Here is a 13,993-nt window from a genome sequence, read left to right as displayed (position 1 = left end):
TTGCAGTGAGCCAAGATGGCACCACTGCACTCCAACCTGGGCAACAGAGTGAGACTCTGTCTCAAAAAACAAAAAGTTACTTTAGTATATTTGGGCTTATTTATTTAGACATGTCACTCTATCACCCAGGCTGGAGTGCTGTGTCAGGATCTTGGCTCACTGCAACCTCTGCCCTCCAGATTCAAGCAATCCTCCCACCTCAGCCTCCAGAATAGTTGGGACTACAGGTGAACACCACCAGGCCCAGCTAATCTTGGCATTTTTTTTTTTTTTTTTGAGATGGAGTCTCACTCTGTTGCCCAGGCTGGAGTGCAGTGGCGCAATCTCGGCTCACTGCAAGCTCCGCCTCCCGGGTTCACGCCATTCTCCTGCCTCAGCCTCCCGAGTAGCTGGGACTACAGGCGCCCACCACCATGCCCGGCTAATTTTTTGTATTTTTAGTAGAGATGGGGTTTCACCATGTTAGCCAGGTCAGTAGATCTCCTGACCTCGTGATCTACCTACCTCAGCCTCCCAAAGTGCTGGGATTACAGGCCTGAGCCACTGTGCCTGGCCATCTTTGCATCTTTTATAGAGACAGGGTTGCACTGTGTTCCCCAGGCTGGTCTTGAACTCCTGGACTCAGTATCTCTCCACTTCTGCCTTCCAAAGTGCTGGGATCACAGGCGTAAGCCACCATGCCCAGCCTGGCCCATTTATAATTGTCTAGTTTCCAGTACCTGGGACCACAGGCGTGTGCCATCTTGCCAGGCTAATTTTTGTATTTTTAGTAGAGACAGGGTTTTACCATGTTGGCCAGGCTGATCTTGAACTCCTGACCTCAGGTGATCCGCTGGCCTCAGCCTCCCAATGTGCTGGGATTACAGGCATGAGCTAGAGCGCCCGGCCATATTTCCCACTTTGGTTTGGGCTTCTGAAAAAATAAAGGAAGACACTTCTTTCTGCCTATCCTATGTCATCCTCTGCAAGCCGTTGCCTCTGTATATAAGTACATCTAACAACACTGTAATGAAAAATCTATGCCAGAGATGATTAATTCCACCCACAGCTGATGAATGTCTTTTGATTATATTTCTCAAGCCAAATATCTGCAACAATAACATGTATTGAAAGGTATAGAAATAAACAGATGGATAGACAGAAAAAGACTCAGATTGTCTAAGTAGTGAAGTTTGTGCAGAACTAGAAACAAAAATCCACCTGGGTCAGAGGTATAGGGTTAATTTCTCTTGCTGAGGCTCAGGTTTCTCCTTCATGCATGTTTAATAGTCCACCTAAGTTCAACTGGAGGAGCATCTTTCTTCTTTGTTAATCAAACATGCCCAGGTAGAGCTGCTTCTCTTTTCTATGGTAGCTGCTGAGTTCTGACTGTGTCAGCTGGAGGTACCGCCGGATGTTGGCATCTTGGAAGATGATGGAGAAGCAATTAGAAACAGAGTCAGTTAAGACCATAATCGTACCTTGTGGCAGGAGAGAATGTTAACATGCTCCCATTTTAAAATCTCTCCAAGATCTGAATATATCGCAACCATTCTGTGCAATAGTAAATCTGATTAATTAATAATATTTGGAATTGAAAAAAAAATCTCTGTCCCGGCTGCTAATTTTTATTTATTTATTTATTTTTGAGACAGGGTCTCGCTCTGTCACCCAGGCTGGAGTGCAGTAGCATGGGATCTCCACTTACTGCAACCTCCGCCTCCCGGGTTCAAGCAATTCTCATGCCTCAGCCTCCCAAGTAGCTGAGATTACAGGCATGTACCACCATGCTCGGCTAATTTTTGTATTTTTAGTAGAGATGGGGTTTCACCATGTTGGCCAGGCTGGTCTGGAACTCCTGACCTCGTGATCCACCTGCCTTGGCCTTCCACAGTGCTGGGATTACAGGTGTGAGCCACCACGCCTGGCCACTGGTTGCTAATTTCATAATGAAAGCAAGATTGATGAAGCAGTTATCATTAAAATAGAGCCTCTAAAGATACTATTCATATAGGTGACAGTTAATTTATGTATTTGATGGTGAGAAACATGAACAAATGGCTTATATTTTATATCTTTATTAATTCCTAATGGCTGTCTCATTCATTTAGATTAGTGAGATTTTACTGCACTGCTATACATTTGGTAACTCTGCTACTCGTATCCACTGGCAATTGTAAGCCAGAATGCAAAAGGGAGACAATTTTCAGTGCTCAACCAACCAACACAGGAATGAGTCTCTCATCTGCTTCACAATATCCTTTTTGCCTTGGAAACAAAGTAAGTCTCAAATTCTCTCTCAGCAGGACTGCCCTTTTTCTAGGTCATACCTGGGGTTAGCTGAGCTAAAGGATAAAAATGATAGCTAAAGCAAAGGCCAGACCCCATTTGGAGAACTGGCAGAATGAGAATTATCAAGGGTATTTGTTGGCATTCACACATCCTATTCCAATCACTGTTTTTTTGTTTTGTTTTGTTTTGTTCCTGAGATGGAGTCTCCCTCTGTCTCCCAGGCTGGAATGCAGTGGCGCGATCTTGGCTCACTGGAAGCTCTGCCTCCTGGGTTCACGCCATTCTCCTGCCTCAGCCTCCCGAGTAGCTGGGATTACAGGCGCCCACCACCACGCCTGGCTAATTTTTTGTATTTTTACTAGAAACGGGGTTTCATCATGTTAGCCAGGATGGTCTCGAACTCCTGGTCTCACATGATCCGCCCACCTTGGCCTCTCAAACTGCTGGGATTACAGGCATGAGCCACCATGCCCAGCCTCCAGTCACTCTTAAAGACGAGGAACGGAACTTGAAAAACAACACTTTTTTTTTTTTTTGAGATGGAGTCTGGCTCTGTCGCCCAGGCTAGAGTGCAGTTGGCACGATCTCGGCTCACCAAAACCTCGCCTCCTGGGTTCAAGCGATTCTCCCTGCATCAGCCTCCTAAGTAGCTGGGATTACAGGGGCCTGCCATCACGCCCAGTTTTTTTTTTTTTTTTTTGAGACACAGCTGCCCTCTGTCCCCCAGGCTGTAGTGCACTGGCCGGATCTCAGCTCACTGCAAGCTCCGCCTCCCAGGTTCACGCCATTCTCCTGCCTCAGCCTCCCGAGTAGCTGGGACTACAGGCCCTCACCACCACGCCTGGTTAATTTTTTGTATTTTTAATAGAGACGGAGTTTCACCATGTTAGCCAGGATGGTCTCGATCTCCTGACCTTGTGATACGCCCGCCTCGGCCTCCCAAAGTGCTGGGATTACAGGTGTGAGCCACTGCGCCCGGCTACACCCGGCTAATTTTTGTATTTTTATTTTTCTTAGTAGAGATGGGTTCCGCCATGTTGGCCAGGCTGGTCTTGAAATCCTGACCTCAGGTGATCTGCCCACCTTGGCCTCCCAAAGTGCTGGGATTACAGGTGTAAGCCACCATACGCAGCCCCGAAAAACAACACTGTTTGTTTGTTTTTTTTTTTTTTTTTTTGAGACAGAGTCTCGTTCTTGTTGCCCAGGATCTCAGCTCACTGCAACCTCTGCCTCCTGGGTTCAAGCAATTCTCCTGCCTCAGCCTCCCGAGTAGCTGGGATTACAGGCATGTGCCACCATGCCTGGCTAATTTTGTATTTTTAGTAGATATGGGGTTTCTCCATGTTGGTCAGGCTGGTCTCAAACTCCTGACCTCAGGTGATCCACCCACTTTGGTCTCCCAAAGTGCTAAGATAACAGATGTGAGCCACCCCACCCGGCCTGCCTATTTTATATATATATATATTTATGTATATTTATAAATTATGCAATGTATATTTATAAAGATATACAATGTATATTTATAAATAAAAGCACATTGATATACATATATTTATATATTAAAATAGGCATATATATATATATATATGAAACAGACATACCAACATATATATTGTGTATGCCTGATTAAGCATCAACCCCCCACACATGAAACTAATAATACTGCTTTTCCGTGGAGACAAGAACACAAGAATGGAAAAAGGTCTGTTCATCGTATACTTTTTCGGTTTGAATTCTCAAACATGTGAATGTATTACTTATTGAAAATAATACGTTGGCAAAGTAAAATAAAACCCCCTTTCCACAGACCTGCCCCAGCAAGACAATTTTGTCTTTACCATTTCAAAGCCCTTCTTGATTACCTTTAGGCTGCCTATTCACGGCAGCCAGGAGGTAGTGGCGGGCCTGGTCATAGTCCTGCAGATGGAAAAAGGCCACTCCGGCCCGATACAAGGCCTTGGCATTATCAGGTTGTCGTTCCAGGACTTTCTGACTATATTCTCTCACTCGTTCGTAGTTCACGGGCTCCATCTGAAGGAGACAGGCTAATGGGCCAAATGAAAAGAGAGAAGAGGGAGGAGGGACTCGTTACACTAGGTTCCACTGGCCAGCTCAAGACAGTACCGAACAGGGTGGTAACAACAACATTCAGTCAACAAATGATAAGGTGTCTCCCATATGCCAGACACTCTTCTACACACTGGGGATGCAGCAGTGAATAAAAGCTTCACATATCGGTCAAGTGCAGTGGCTCATGCCTGTCATCCCAGCACTTTGGGAGGCCAGGGCGGGTGGATCACCTGAGGTAGGGAGTTCGAGATCAGCCTGACATGGAGAAATCCCGTCTCTACTGAAAATAAAAATTAGCCAGGTGTGGTGGCACATGCCTGTAATCCCAGCTACTCGGGAGGGGTGAGGCAGGAGAATCACTTGGACCTGGGAGAAGGAGGTTTCGGTGAGCCGAGATCGTGCCATTGCACTCTAGCCTGGGGAACAAGAGCGAAACTTCGTTTCAAAAAAAAACAAAAAATTCACATATCTTGTAATCTACTTCAATATTTACTGATTTTCTGCTACACATTTAGTACCGAGTTAGGACTGGCTATAAAGCTGGTAAGAACATACTTTAAAATTTATTTAAAACTCGGCCGAGCATGGTGGCTCATGCTGTAATTCTAGCACTTTGGGAGGCTGAGGTAGGAGATTCGCTTAAGCCCAGAAGTTCAAGACCGGCCTGGGCAACATAGTGAGACCCTCCCCTGTCCCTTTTTTTGGCAGGGTATTCACTGCAGTGTTATAAGAAGTGTATTCTGAATAACAAATGTATTCTTTATTTTATTATTATTTTTTAAGACAGAGTCTCACTCATCAGCCAGGCTGGAGTGCAGTGGCATGATCTTGGCTCACTGCAACCTCCAGGTTCAACCAATTCTTCTGCCTCAGCCTCCCGAGTAGCTGGGATTACAGACATGTGCCACCATGTCCAGCTAATTTTTGTGTTTTTAGTAGAGATGGGGTTTCACCATGTTGGCCAGGCTGTTCTCAAACTCCTGACCTCAAGGGATCTGCTCACCTTGGCTTCCCAAAGTACTGGGATTATAGGCGTGAGCCACTATGCCCAGCTGAGACCCTTTTTTGTTTTTTTTGAGACGTAATCTCGCTCTGTCGCCCAGACTGGAGTGCAATGGCATGATCTCAGCTCATGCAACTCCGCCTCCTGGGTTCAAGCGATTCTCCCGCCTCAGCTTCCCGAGTAGCTGGGATTACAGGCACACACCACCATGCCCGGCTAATTTTTGTATTTTTGTAGAGATGGGTTTTCACCATGTTGGCCAGGCTTGTCTTGAACTCCTGACCTCAGGTGATTCGCTCGCCTCAGCCTCCCAAAGTACTGGGATTATACACGTGAGCCACCCTGCCCAGCCCCCATTATTATTATTATTGAGATGGAGGTCTCGCTCTGTCGCGCAGGCTGGAGTGCAGTAGCGTGATCTTGGCTCATCGCAACCTCTGCCTCCCAGGTTCAAGTGATTCTTCTGCCTCAGCCTCCTGAGTAACTGGGATTACAGGCGCTCACCACCATGCCCGGCTAATTTTTGTATTTTTAGTACAGACGGGGTTTCACCATGTTGGTCAGGCTGGTCTCGAACTCTTGACCTTGTGATCCACCTGCCTCCACCTCCCAAAGTGCTGGGATTACAGGCGTGAGCCACCGTGCCCGGCCCCATTAATTTTTTATATAAAATGAGATATGCAGTGAGCCGAGACTGTACCACTGCACTCCAGCCTGGGCTACAGAGCGAGACTCCATCTTAAAAAAAAAAAAAAATCAGATAAATTACAATTTTTTAAAAAACAAACTAACCTTCATTGTATCTCTTCTATCCAAGGCTCTATGTCCTGAATGCCCCATTTCACCACAGTTCTTGTACTGCAGCTTTGTTAATAATGGTTGCCATTAATTGTGTCAGGAAATGGCAAACACTGTGCTATGTGCTTGATATACACTGTCTTGTTTAATCTTCGCATCTACACTATTATATAGGGGTTACTATCTTCATTTAATGGATGAAGAAATCAAGACTCAGAGAAGTAACTTGTCCAAGATCTTACAGGTTCTAGGTGGAATGAATATGAAATTTGAATGAAGTGTTCTCTAACTCCAAAATCATCATTCTCAATAACAATACAGTATATAACTTCACTATTCTCTTGGATGACTTAATGGGACTTTGAAATACAAACCTGCGGAGGAACCAATTCAGGTCAATGTTCTGCCTTTTTATGATTAAGAAGAGAAACACACTCCCTATTTCACAACTGTGGGAATTAAACATAGTATTATTAAATCATGGTGCTGAGAAAGACCAAGAATCGGCACTGATGAGCACATTAAAGGGCCTGTGCTGATGTCTGTATCCCTTCTACAACATCCCCACCAAGTGGTCAAAAAAAAAAAAAAAGTGGCGGAATATACAAGAAACAAGTAAATGAATTTTTTTGTTTGTTTTAGACGGAGTCTCCCCCTGTTGCCCAGGCTGGAGTTTATACTTAGCTATTTCCCCAGGGGTCAATCAATCTATCACCCTTGCTCATTAATTCAACAACCAGTTCTTGTGCATTGACCATGTGCCAGGCACTGAGCTAGAAGCAGAGGATAAGAGGAGCAAGGCAATCATCTTGATGATTAAAGAGGTTGAGGCCAGGCGCAGTGGCTCATGCCTGTAATCCCAGTACTTTGGGAGGCTGAGGCAGGCTGATCACTTGAGGTCAGGAGTTCAAAACCAGCCTGGCCAACATGGTGAAACCCCATCTCTACTAAAAACACAAAGAAATTAGCCGGGTTTGGTGGTGGGCGCCTGTAATCCCAGCTACTTGGAAGGCTGAGGCAGGAGAATCGCTTGAACCCGGGAGGCAGAGGTTGCAGTGAGCTGAGATCACGCCACTGCACTCCAGCCTGGGTGACAGAAAAAAAAAAAAAAAAAAAAATGAGAATACACAAAAGAAGCAATGTTTTTTTTTTTTTTTTGCTGTCTTTTTCACGATCTCGGGTCACTGCAAGCTCCGTCTCCCGGGTTCACGCCATTCTCCTGCCTCAGCCTCTCCGAGTAGCTGGGACTACAGGCGCCCGCCACCACGCCTGGCTAATTTTTTGTATTTTTAGTAGAGACGGGGTTTCACCGTGGTCTCGATCTCTTGACCTCGTGATCCGCCCGCCTCAGCCTCCCAAAGTGCTGGGATTACAAGCGTGAGCCACCGCGCCCGGCGTAAATGAATATTTTTGTTTGTTTGTGGAGGGGCAGGCCACCCCTTTGTGATATTCGATTACCTTGTGAAGTATGTAATCTCGATATCGTGATGACAATGGTAGTTTTGTTGAAAAGAAAAGGGGGAAATGTGGGGAAAAGAAAGAGAGATCAGCCTGTTACTGTGTCTATATAGAAGGAAGTAGACATAAGAGACTCCATTTAGTTCTGTATTTGAGATGCTGTTAATCTGTGACCCTACCCCCAACCTTGTCCTTGCAAGAGACATGTGCTGTGGTGACTTAAGGTTAAAAGGACTTTGGGCGGTGCAGAATGTGCTTTGTTAAACAAGTGCCTAAAGGCTGCTTATGGTTAAAGGTCATCACCATTCTCTTAAATCTAGAAAAAAAGAAGAACATTCCTCTCCTGCCCATCCCTGGGCGATGGATGGAGCAATACTGCCAGAAGGTTTATGGAGATGTTCGCATATGCATCTCAAAGGCACAGCATTTTCTTTTGAACTTATTGATGTTGCAAGGCCTATTGCCCAGCCACTCCCTTATCTTTTTGATGGTAAAGATAATTATCAATAAATACTAAGGGAACTCAGAGGCCGGTGCCGGTGTGGGTCCTCTGTAAGCACAGCACCGGTCCCCTGGGCCCCGCTTTTCTTTCTCTACACTTTATCTCTGTGTCTTATTCCTTTTCTCAAGTCTTTCGTCCCACCTAACGAGAAGCACCCACAGGTGTGGAGGGGCAGGCCACCCCTTCAGTTTGTTTTTAGACGGAGTCTCCCTCTATTGCCCAGGCTGGAGCGCACTGGTGTGATCTTGGCTGACTGCAACCTCCGCCTCCCAGGTTCAAGCGATTCTCTTGCCTCAGCTTCCCAAGTAGCTGGGACTACAGGCACCCGCCACCACGCCCAGGTAATTTTAAAAATATTTTTAGTAGAGATGGAGTTTCACCATATTAGCCAGGATGGTCTCCATTTCCTGACCTCGCGATCTGCCTGTCATGGGCTCCCAAAGGGCTGGGATTACAGGCGTGAGCCACCGCACCTGGCCCAAGTAAATTAATTTTTTTTTTTTGATTCGGAGTTTTGCTCTTGTTGCCCAGGCTGGAGTGCAATGGCGCGATCTCGGTTCACCGCAACCTCCGCCTCCCAGGTTCAAGCAATTCTCCTGCCTCAGCCTCCCGAGTAGATGCGATTACAGGCATCCGCCACCATGCCTGGCTAATTTTTTTGTATTTTTAGTGGAGATGGGGTTTCTCCATGTTGGTCAGGCTGGTCTTGAACTCCTGACCTCAGGTGATCCGCCTACTTCGGCCTCCCAAAGTGCTGGGATTACAGGCATGAGCCACCGTGCCCGGCCCAAGTAAATTAATTTTTAAAAGTGCTTTAAGAGGCTGGACACAGTAGCTCACACCTGTAATGCCAGCATTTTGGGAGGCTGAGGCAGGCGGAACACGAGGTCAGGAGATCAAGACCACCCTGGCTAACACGGTGAAACCCCGTCTCTACTAAAAATACAAAAAATTAGCCAGGCGTGGTGGTGGGTGCCTGTAGTCCCAGCTACTCGGGACGCTGAGGCAGGGGAATGGTGTGAACCCAGGAGGCAGAGCTTGCAGTGAGCCAGAATCGTGCCACTGACTCCAGCCTGGGCGACAGAGTGAGACTTGGTCTCAAAAAAAAAAAAAAAAAAAGTGCTGGCCAGGCGCGGTGGCTCACACCTGTAATCCCAGCACTTTGGGAGGCCAAGGCAGGAGGATCACTAGGTCAGGAGATCGAGACCATCCTGGCTAACAAGGTGAGACCCTGTCTCTACTAAAAATACAAAAAAAAAAATTAGCTGGGCGTGGTGGCGGGCGCCTGTAGTCCCAGCTACTCAGGAGGTTGGGGCAGAATGGTGTGAACCCGGGAGGCGGAGCTTGCGGTGAGCTGAGATCACGCCACTGCACTCCAGCCTAGGCGACAGAGCGAGACTCTGTCTCAAAAAAGAAAAAGTGCTTTAAGAAAAATAAAACTATGCTGGGACGAGAATGAATGAAGTCAGAGTGCTGTTTGCTTATGGAAGGCTTTTTGGTAGGAGGAATGGGGGGGACAGAGTCTTACTTGCTCTGTCGCCCAGGCTGGAGTGCAGTGGCCCAATCTTGGCTCACTGCAGCCCCGGCCTCCCATGCTCAAGACATTGGCCCACTTGAGTCTCCAGAATAGCTGGGACTACCGGCAAGCAAAACCATGCCTGGCTAATTTTTGTATTTTTTGTAGAGACTGGGTTGTGCCAGATTTCCCAGGCTGGTCTTGAACTCCTTGGCCTACCAAGGTGTTGGGATTACAGGCGTGAGCCACTGCACCCAGCTACAGAAGGCTTCTCTAAGGAAGCAACTTTTGAGTCCAAATCTGGATAAGTGTCATTCAAGGGACAGGGCATTCTAGCTGGAAAGACAGCCTACAAAGCGTGAAGGTGGAAATGTACTTTGGGCGTTAAGTATATAAAAGGGCCAGTTCGGGAAGGGCATGGTGGCTCACACCCATAATCCCAGCACTTTGGGAGGCCGAAGCGGGTGGATCACCTGAGGTCAGGAGCTCGAGACCAGCCTGGCCAACATGGCAAAACCCTGTCTCTACTAAAAATACAAAAATTAGCCAGGCATGGTGGCAGGTGCCTGTGATCCCAGCTACTTGGAAGGCTGCAGCAGGAGAATCGCTTGAACCCGGAAGGCAGAGGTTGCAGTGGGCCGAGATCACGCCACTGCACTCCAGCCTGAGCAAGAGTGAGACACCGTCTCAAAAAAAAAATTAATAAATAAAATGAAAAATAAGGCCAGGCATAGTGGCTCATGCCTGTAATCCTGGCACTTTGGGAGGCCGAGGTGGGCGGATCACCTGAGGCTGGTAGTTTGAGACCAGTCTGACCAACATAGAGAAATCCCATCCCTACTAAAAACACAAAATTAGCAGGGCGTGGTGCCACATGCCTGTAATCCCAGCTACTTGGGAGGCTGAGGAAGGAGAATTGGTTGAACCCGGGAGGCGGGAGTTGCGGTGAGCCAAGATCGTGCCATTGCACTCCAGCCTGGGCAACAAGAGCAAAACTCAGTCTCAAAAAAAATAAAAGAGCTAGTTGGTGCTGGGACCTCGAGGTGAGTTTGGATTTTCTCCTAAGTGTGATGAGATGCCAATGGGGTGTTTCAGGCAGTGACAGGATCTGATTTCCTTAGCTGTAAATATGGGGATAATCCTTGCAGTTTTGTGAAGATGGGAGCTATCTGTAAATGACTGCCCAACATGTTATAGGCACTCAATAAATAAAAATTATTGGGCCGGGTGCAGTGGCTCATGCCTGTAATCCCAGCACTTTGCGAGGCCGAGGCGGGCGAATCACCTGAGGTCAGCAATCCAGACTAGCCTGGCTAACATGGTGAAACCCCGTTTCTACTAAAAATACAAAAAATTAGCCGGGCGTGGTGGCATGCGCCTGTATCCCAGCTAGTCTAGAGGCTGAGGCAGGAGAATCGCTTGAACCCGGGAGAAGGAGGTTGCAGTCAGCCGAGATAGTGCCATTGCACCCCAGCTTGGGCAACAAGAGCGAAGCTCTTCTCAAAAAAAGAAAAAGAAAAATGAGGAAAAACTATACGACCCACTGAATATATGAGATCTAAACTACCAGCTAAAGAAATGAACGTGTTTCACAAATATTAAATGTCCCTTAAATAAACAATGGCCTGACCTTAAGTATAGTTTTTCCCTGTAGCATGCAAAATTACCTAAAGCTATCAGCAATACCCAGAAGGCTGTTAGAAATGCAAACTGGGGCTGGGTGCGGTGGCTCACACATGTAATCCCAGCACTCTGGAAGGTAGAGGCGCGTGGATTACCTGAGGTCAGGAGTTCAAGACCAGCCTGACCGGCCGGGCGCGGTGGCCCACGCCTGTAATCCCAGCACTTTGGGAGGCCGAGGCGGGCGGATCATGAGGTCAGGAGATCGAGACCATCCTGGCTAACATGGTGAAATCCTGTCTCTATTAAAAACACAAAAAATTAGCCGGGCGTGGTGGTGGGCACCTGTAGTCCCAGCTACTCGGGAGGCTGAGGCAGGAGAATGGCGTGAACCCGGGAGGCGGAGCTTGCAGTGAGCCAAAATCGTGCCACTGCACTCCAGCCTGGGCGACATAGCAAGACTCCGTCCCAAAAAAAACAAAAAAACAAACAAACAAAAAACCAGCCTGACCAATATTATGAAACCCCGTATCTACTAAAAATACAAAAATTAGCCGGGCGTGGTGGCGCATGCCTGTAATCCCAGCTACTCGGGAAGCTGAGGCAGGAGAATCGCTTGAACTCTGGAGGCAGAGGTTGCGGTGAGCCGAAATCACGCCACTGCACTCCAGCCTGGGCAACAAGAGAGAAACTCCGTTTCAAAAATAAATAAATAAATAAATTAGCTGGGCGTGGTGGCTGGCGGGCGCCTGTAGTCCCGGCTACTCGGGAGGCTAAGACAGAATTGCTTGAACCCGGGAGGGGCAGGCTGCAGTGAGCCCAGACCGCGCCAGTGCACTCCAGCCTGGGAAACAGAGCGAGACTGCATCTCAAAAAAAAGAAAGAAATGCAAACTGCTAGGCCCCACGTCAGACCCATCCGAATCTCTGGGGATGGGGCCGAGGAAGTTGTGTTTTAACAAACTCTCCAGGTGAAGTCTGAGAAGCCCTGCTCTATGGCAACTTAATTACAGCCCCACAGATTGGCAGGTTATTCCAATTCATGGCAAAATAAATGGATGACAGTAAAAAAAAAAAAAAAAAAAAAGTCAGCGTTTTTTCCCCCAGTGTTCACAGATGTTCATGTTCCTGTCTTAATGCTCTCTAGCCACCCTTTAGCCTCGTTCTTACCAGCTAGATTGTTATAGCAGTCTGTCTGGGTGGTATGCAGTATGTTTTCTTGTTCAGGCGTGAGGGCCGGGCCTTGAGGTCCGAGATTAGGTAACGGAGAGGGCAGACTCGGATCCAGACCCCGCAGCTGAAGCAGAGCTCGATGGTACCTACTCACAGCATCTCGGTACTTCCCTTCCCGGTAGCGCTGGTTCCCTTCCTCCTTGTACAGCTGAGCCTCATGCAGACGCTTCTCCATAACTGTCGCCCACGGTTCTTGCGGAACTGGGAAATGAAGGAGCAACTGAAGCTCTGGGGTTGGGAGCAAAATAACTGACCGTAGCAGCCACTTTAAGGAGGCAGAAAATTACCCTTCTTCCTGGAGGGTCCCCCCACAGGGACCTGCGGTTTGCTTGTTTCTACTCACAGCCCCACCTCTCCTTTCTGCAGTCTTTTTCTCAAGAAGTGCAGGCAACTAGTTAGGAAGAGGATGTGGGAATAATGAAGCCAAACATTAAGTGACTTCCTAAAGAGGCAATGTGGGGGTGAGGAGACTTTCCGAAGAACTAAAGCAAGGACCCACTCAGGAATTGTAGCAGGCGTGAGAACGCCGGGGACACTGGCTTCCGCCTTTCTATTGGACCCGCCCCCCCGACCTGGAAGTAGAAGGGAGTGGGCGGGAGTAGTGCTAAAACTCCGGGGTGCCTGAAGCAATTCTAACTCTTCTTCCTTATTCAACATTTGTTGACGTCAGTAAATAAACTGGGAAGCCGAGGTGAACCACCAGTGAGACTGAGGTGTCCACATAAGCGTCACAGCTGCAAGCCCACCCGGCGCCGCGACCAGTTCCTCGCCCTTTGCAGATGCCCAAGCCTGGAAGTCTGCTGGGCTTCGGTTTACCAGCAGGAGCAAGAAGAGGAAAGGGTCAGAGATGCGTACAGTTTGGTATCTTGAAGGGTCGCGCGCGTTGCGCCACACCACCCAATCAGAAGAGGCTCCGGAAAAATAATCCCGCAGAAACGACCCCGCCTCCTCAGTGTACCAACGGCTGGAGGGGGGGGAAATCCCCTGGCAGCTTCGCCAATTGGAAAAATCCGGACGATCACTGATGACCAATCGGAACGGCAAATGACGATTCAAGTTGGCCAATAAAAGAAAAAGGGCGGGGCCAAGAGTCTCTGTTGCTGGGTAGAAGTTGAGGCGTTGCGAAAAAAGGAGGGCCCAGGATTACAGTAGTTCTTCGTTCTGGGGAGCCCTTTTGCTTCCCAGCCAGAAAAACAATTGCTAGTAGGCTTAACATGTTGCAACGCATTCTCTTCTGACTTTTTTTGTCGTTACTGCTGCAAGCACAGACAGTAGGGAAAAGAGGCTGGCAACCCCTAAGACGCCACAGCAATTGGAAGTCAGACGGAAGTAAGGGTGGTGGGAAGGGCATAGCATCGGGGCACTCCGGGCGGCTGCGCATAACCCCCCAGCTGGAAGTACAGAAAGACCGGCGCGCACACGTTTCCGTGCTACGAGGCACTTGAGCCGCAGCCAGCCTTGCCCGTCTTGGACTCCGCTGCGGCTGCGCGGTAAAAGCACCGGCGGCGATTGGCCCGGGGGCG

The 13,993-nt window shown here is 48.2% G+C and overlaps 1 protein-coding gene across 4 annotated transcripts; it reads right to left on the bottom strand.

Moving 5' to 3' along the window:
* Positions 1 to 1,052: 1,052 nt before the first annotated feature.
* TTC9C (tetratricopeptide repeat domain 9C) lies at positions 1,053 to 13,963 on the bottom strand. 4 transcript variants are annotated; one of them, XM_032153130.2, is made up of 4 exons: positions 13,326 to 13,822; positions 12,408 to 12,671; positions 4,134 to 4,316; positions 1,053 to 1,403 (listed from the first exon to the last, which is right to left on the bottom strand). In XM_032153130.2, the coding sequence occupies exons 2-4, from the start codon at positions 12,643 to 12,645 to the stop codon at positions 1,309 to 1,311; spliced, it is 516 nt and encodes a 171-aa protein (XP_032009021.1). In that variant the 5' UTR covers positions 12,646 to 12,671; positions 13,326 to 13,822; the 3' UTR covers positions 1,053 to 1,308. The 4 variants fall into 4 exon arrangements, with proteins under 4 accessions (XP_032009021.1, XP_058294805.1, XP_032009020.1 ...); XM_058438822.1 differs by having other exon boundaries at positions 13,685 to 13,700; XM_032153129.2 differs by lacking the exon at positions 13,326 to 13,822 and adding an exon at positions 12,758 to 13,138.
* Positions 13,964 to 13,993: the final 30 nt, after the last annotated feature.

The sequence above is a fragment of the Hylobates moloch genome, unplaced genomic scaffold (genome assembly GCF_009828535.3).
Source record: "Hylobates moloch isolate HMO894 unplaced genomic scaffold, HMol_V3 SCAFFOLD_5, whole genome shotgun sequence".
Classification (NCBI taxonomy): domain Eukaryota; kingdom Metazoa; phylum Chordata; class Mammalia; order Primates; family Hylobatidae; genus Hylobates; species Hylobates moloch.
The sequence above is the reverse complement of the archived record's forward strand: the minus strand, read 5'-3'. Positions and strand labels throughout refer to the sequence as shown.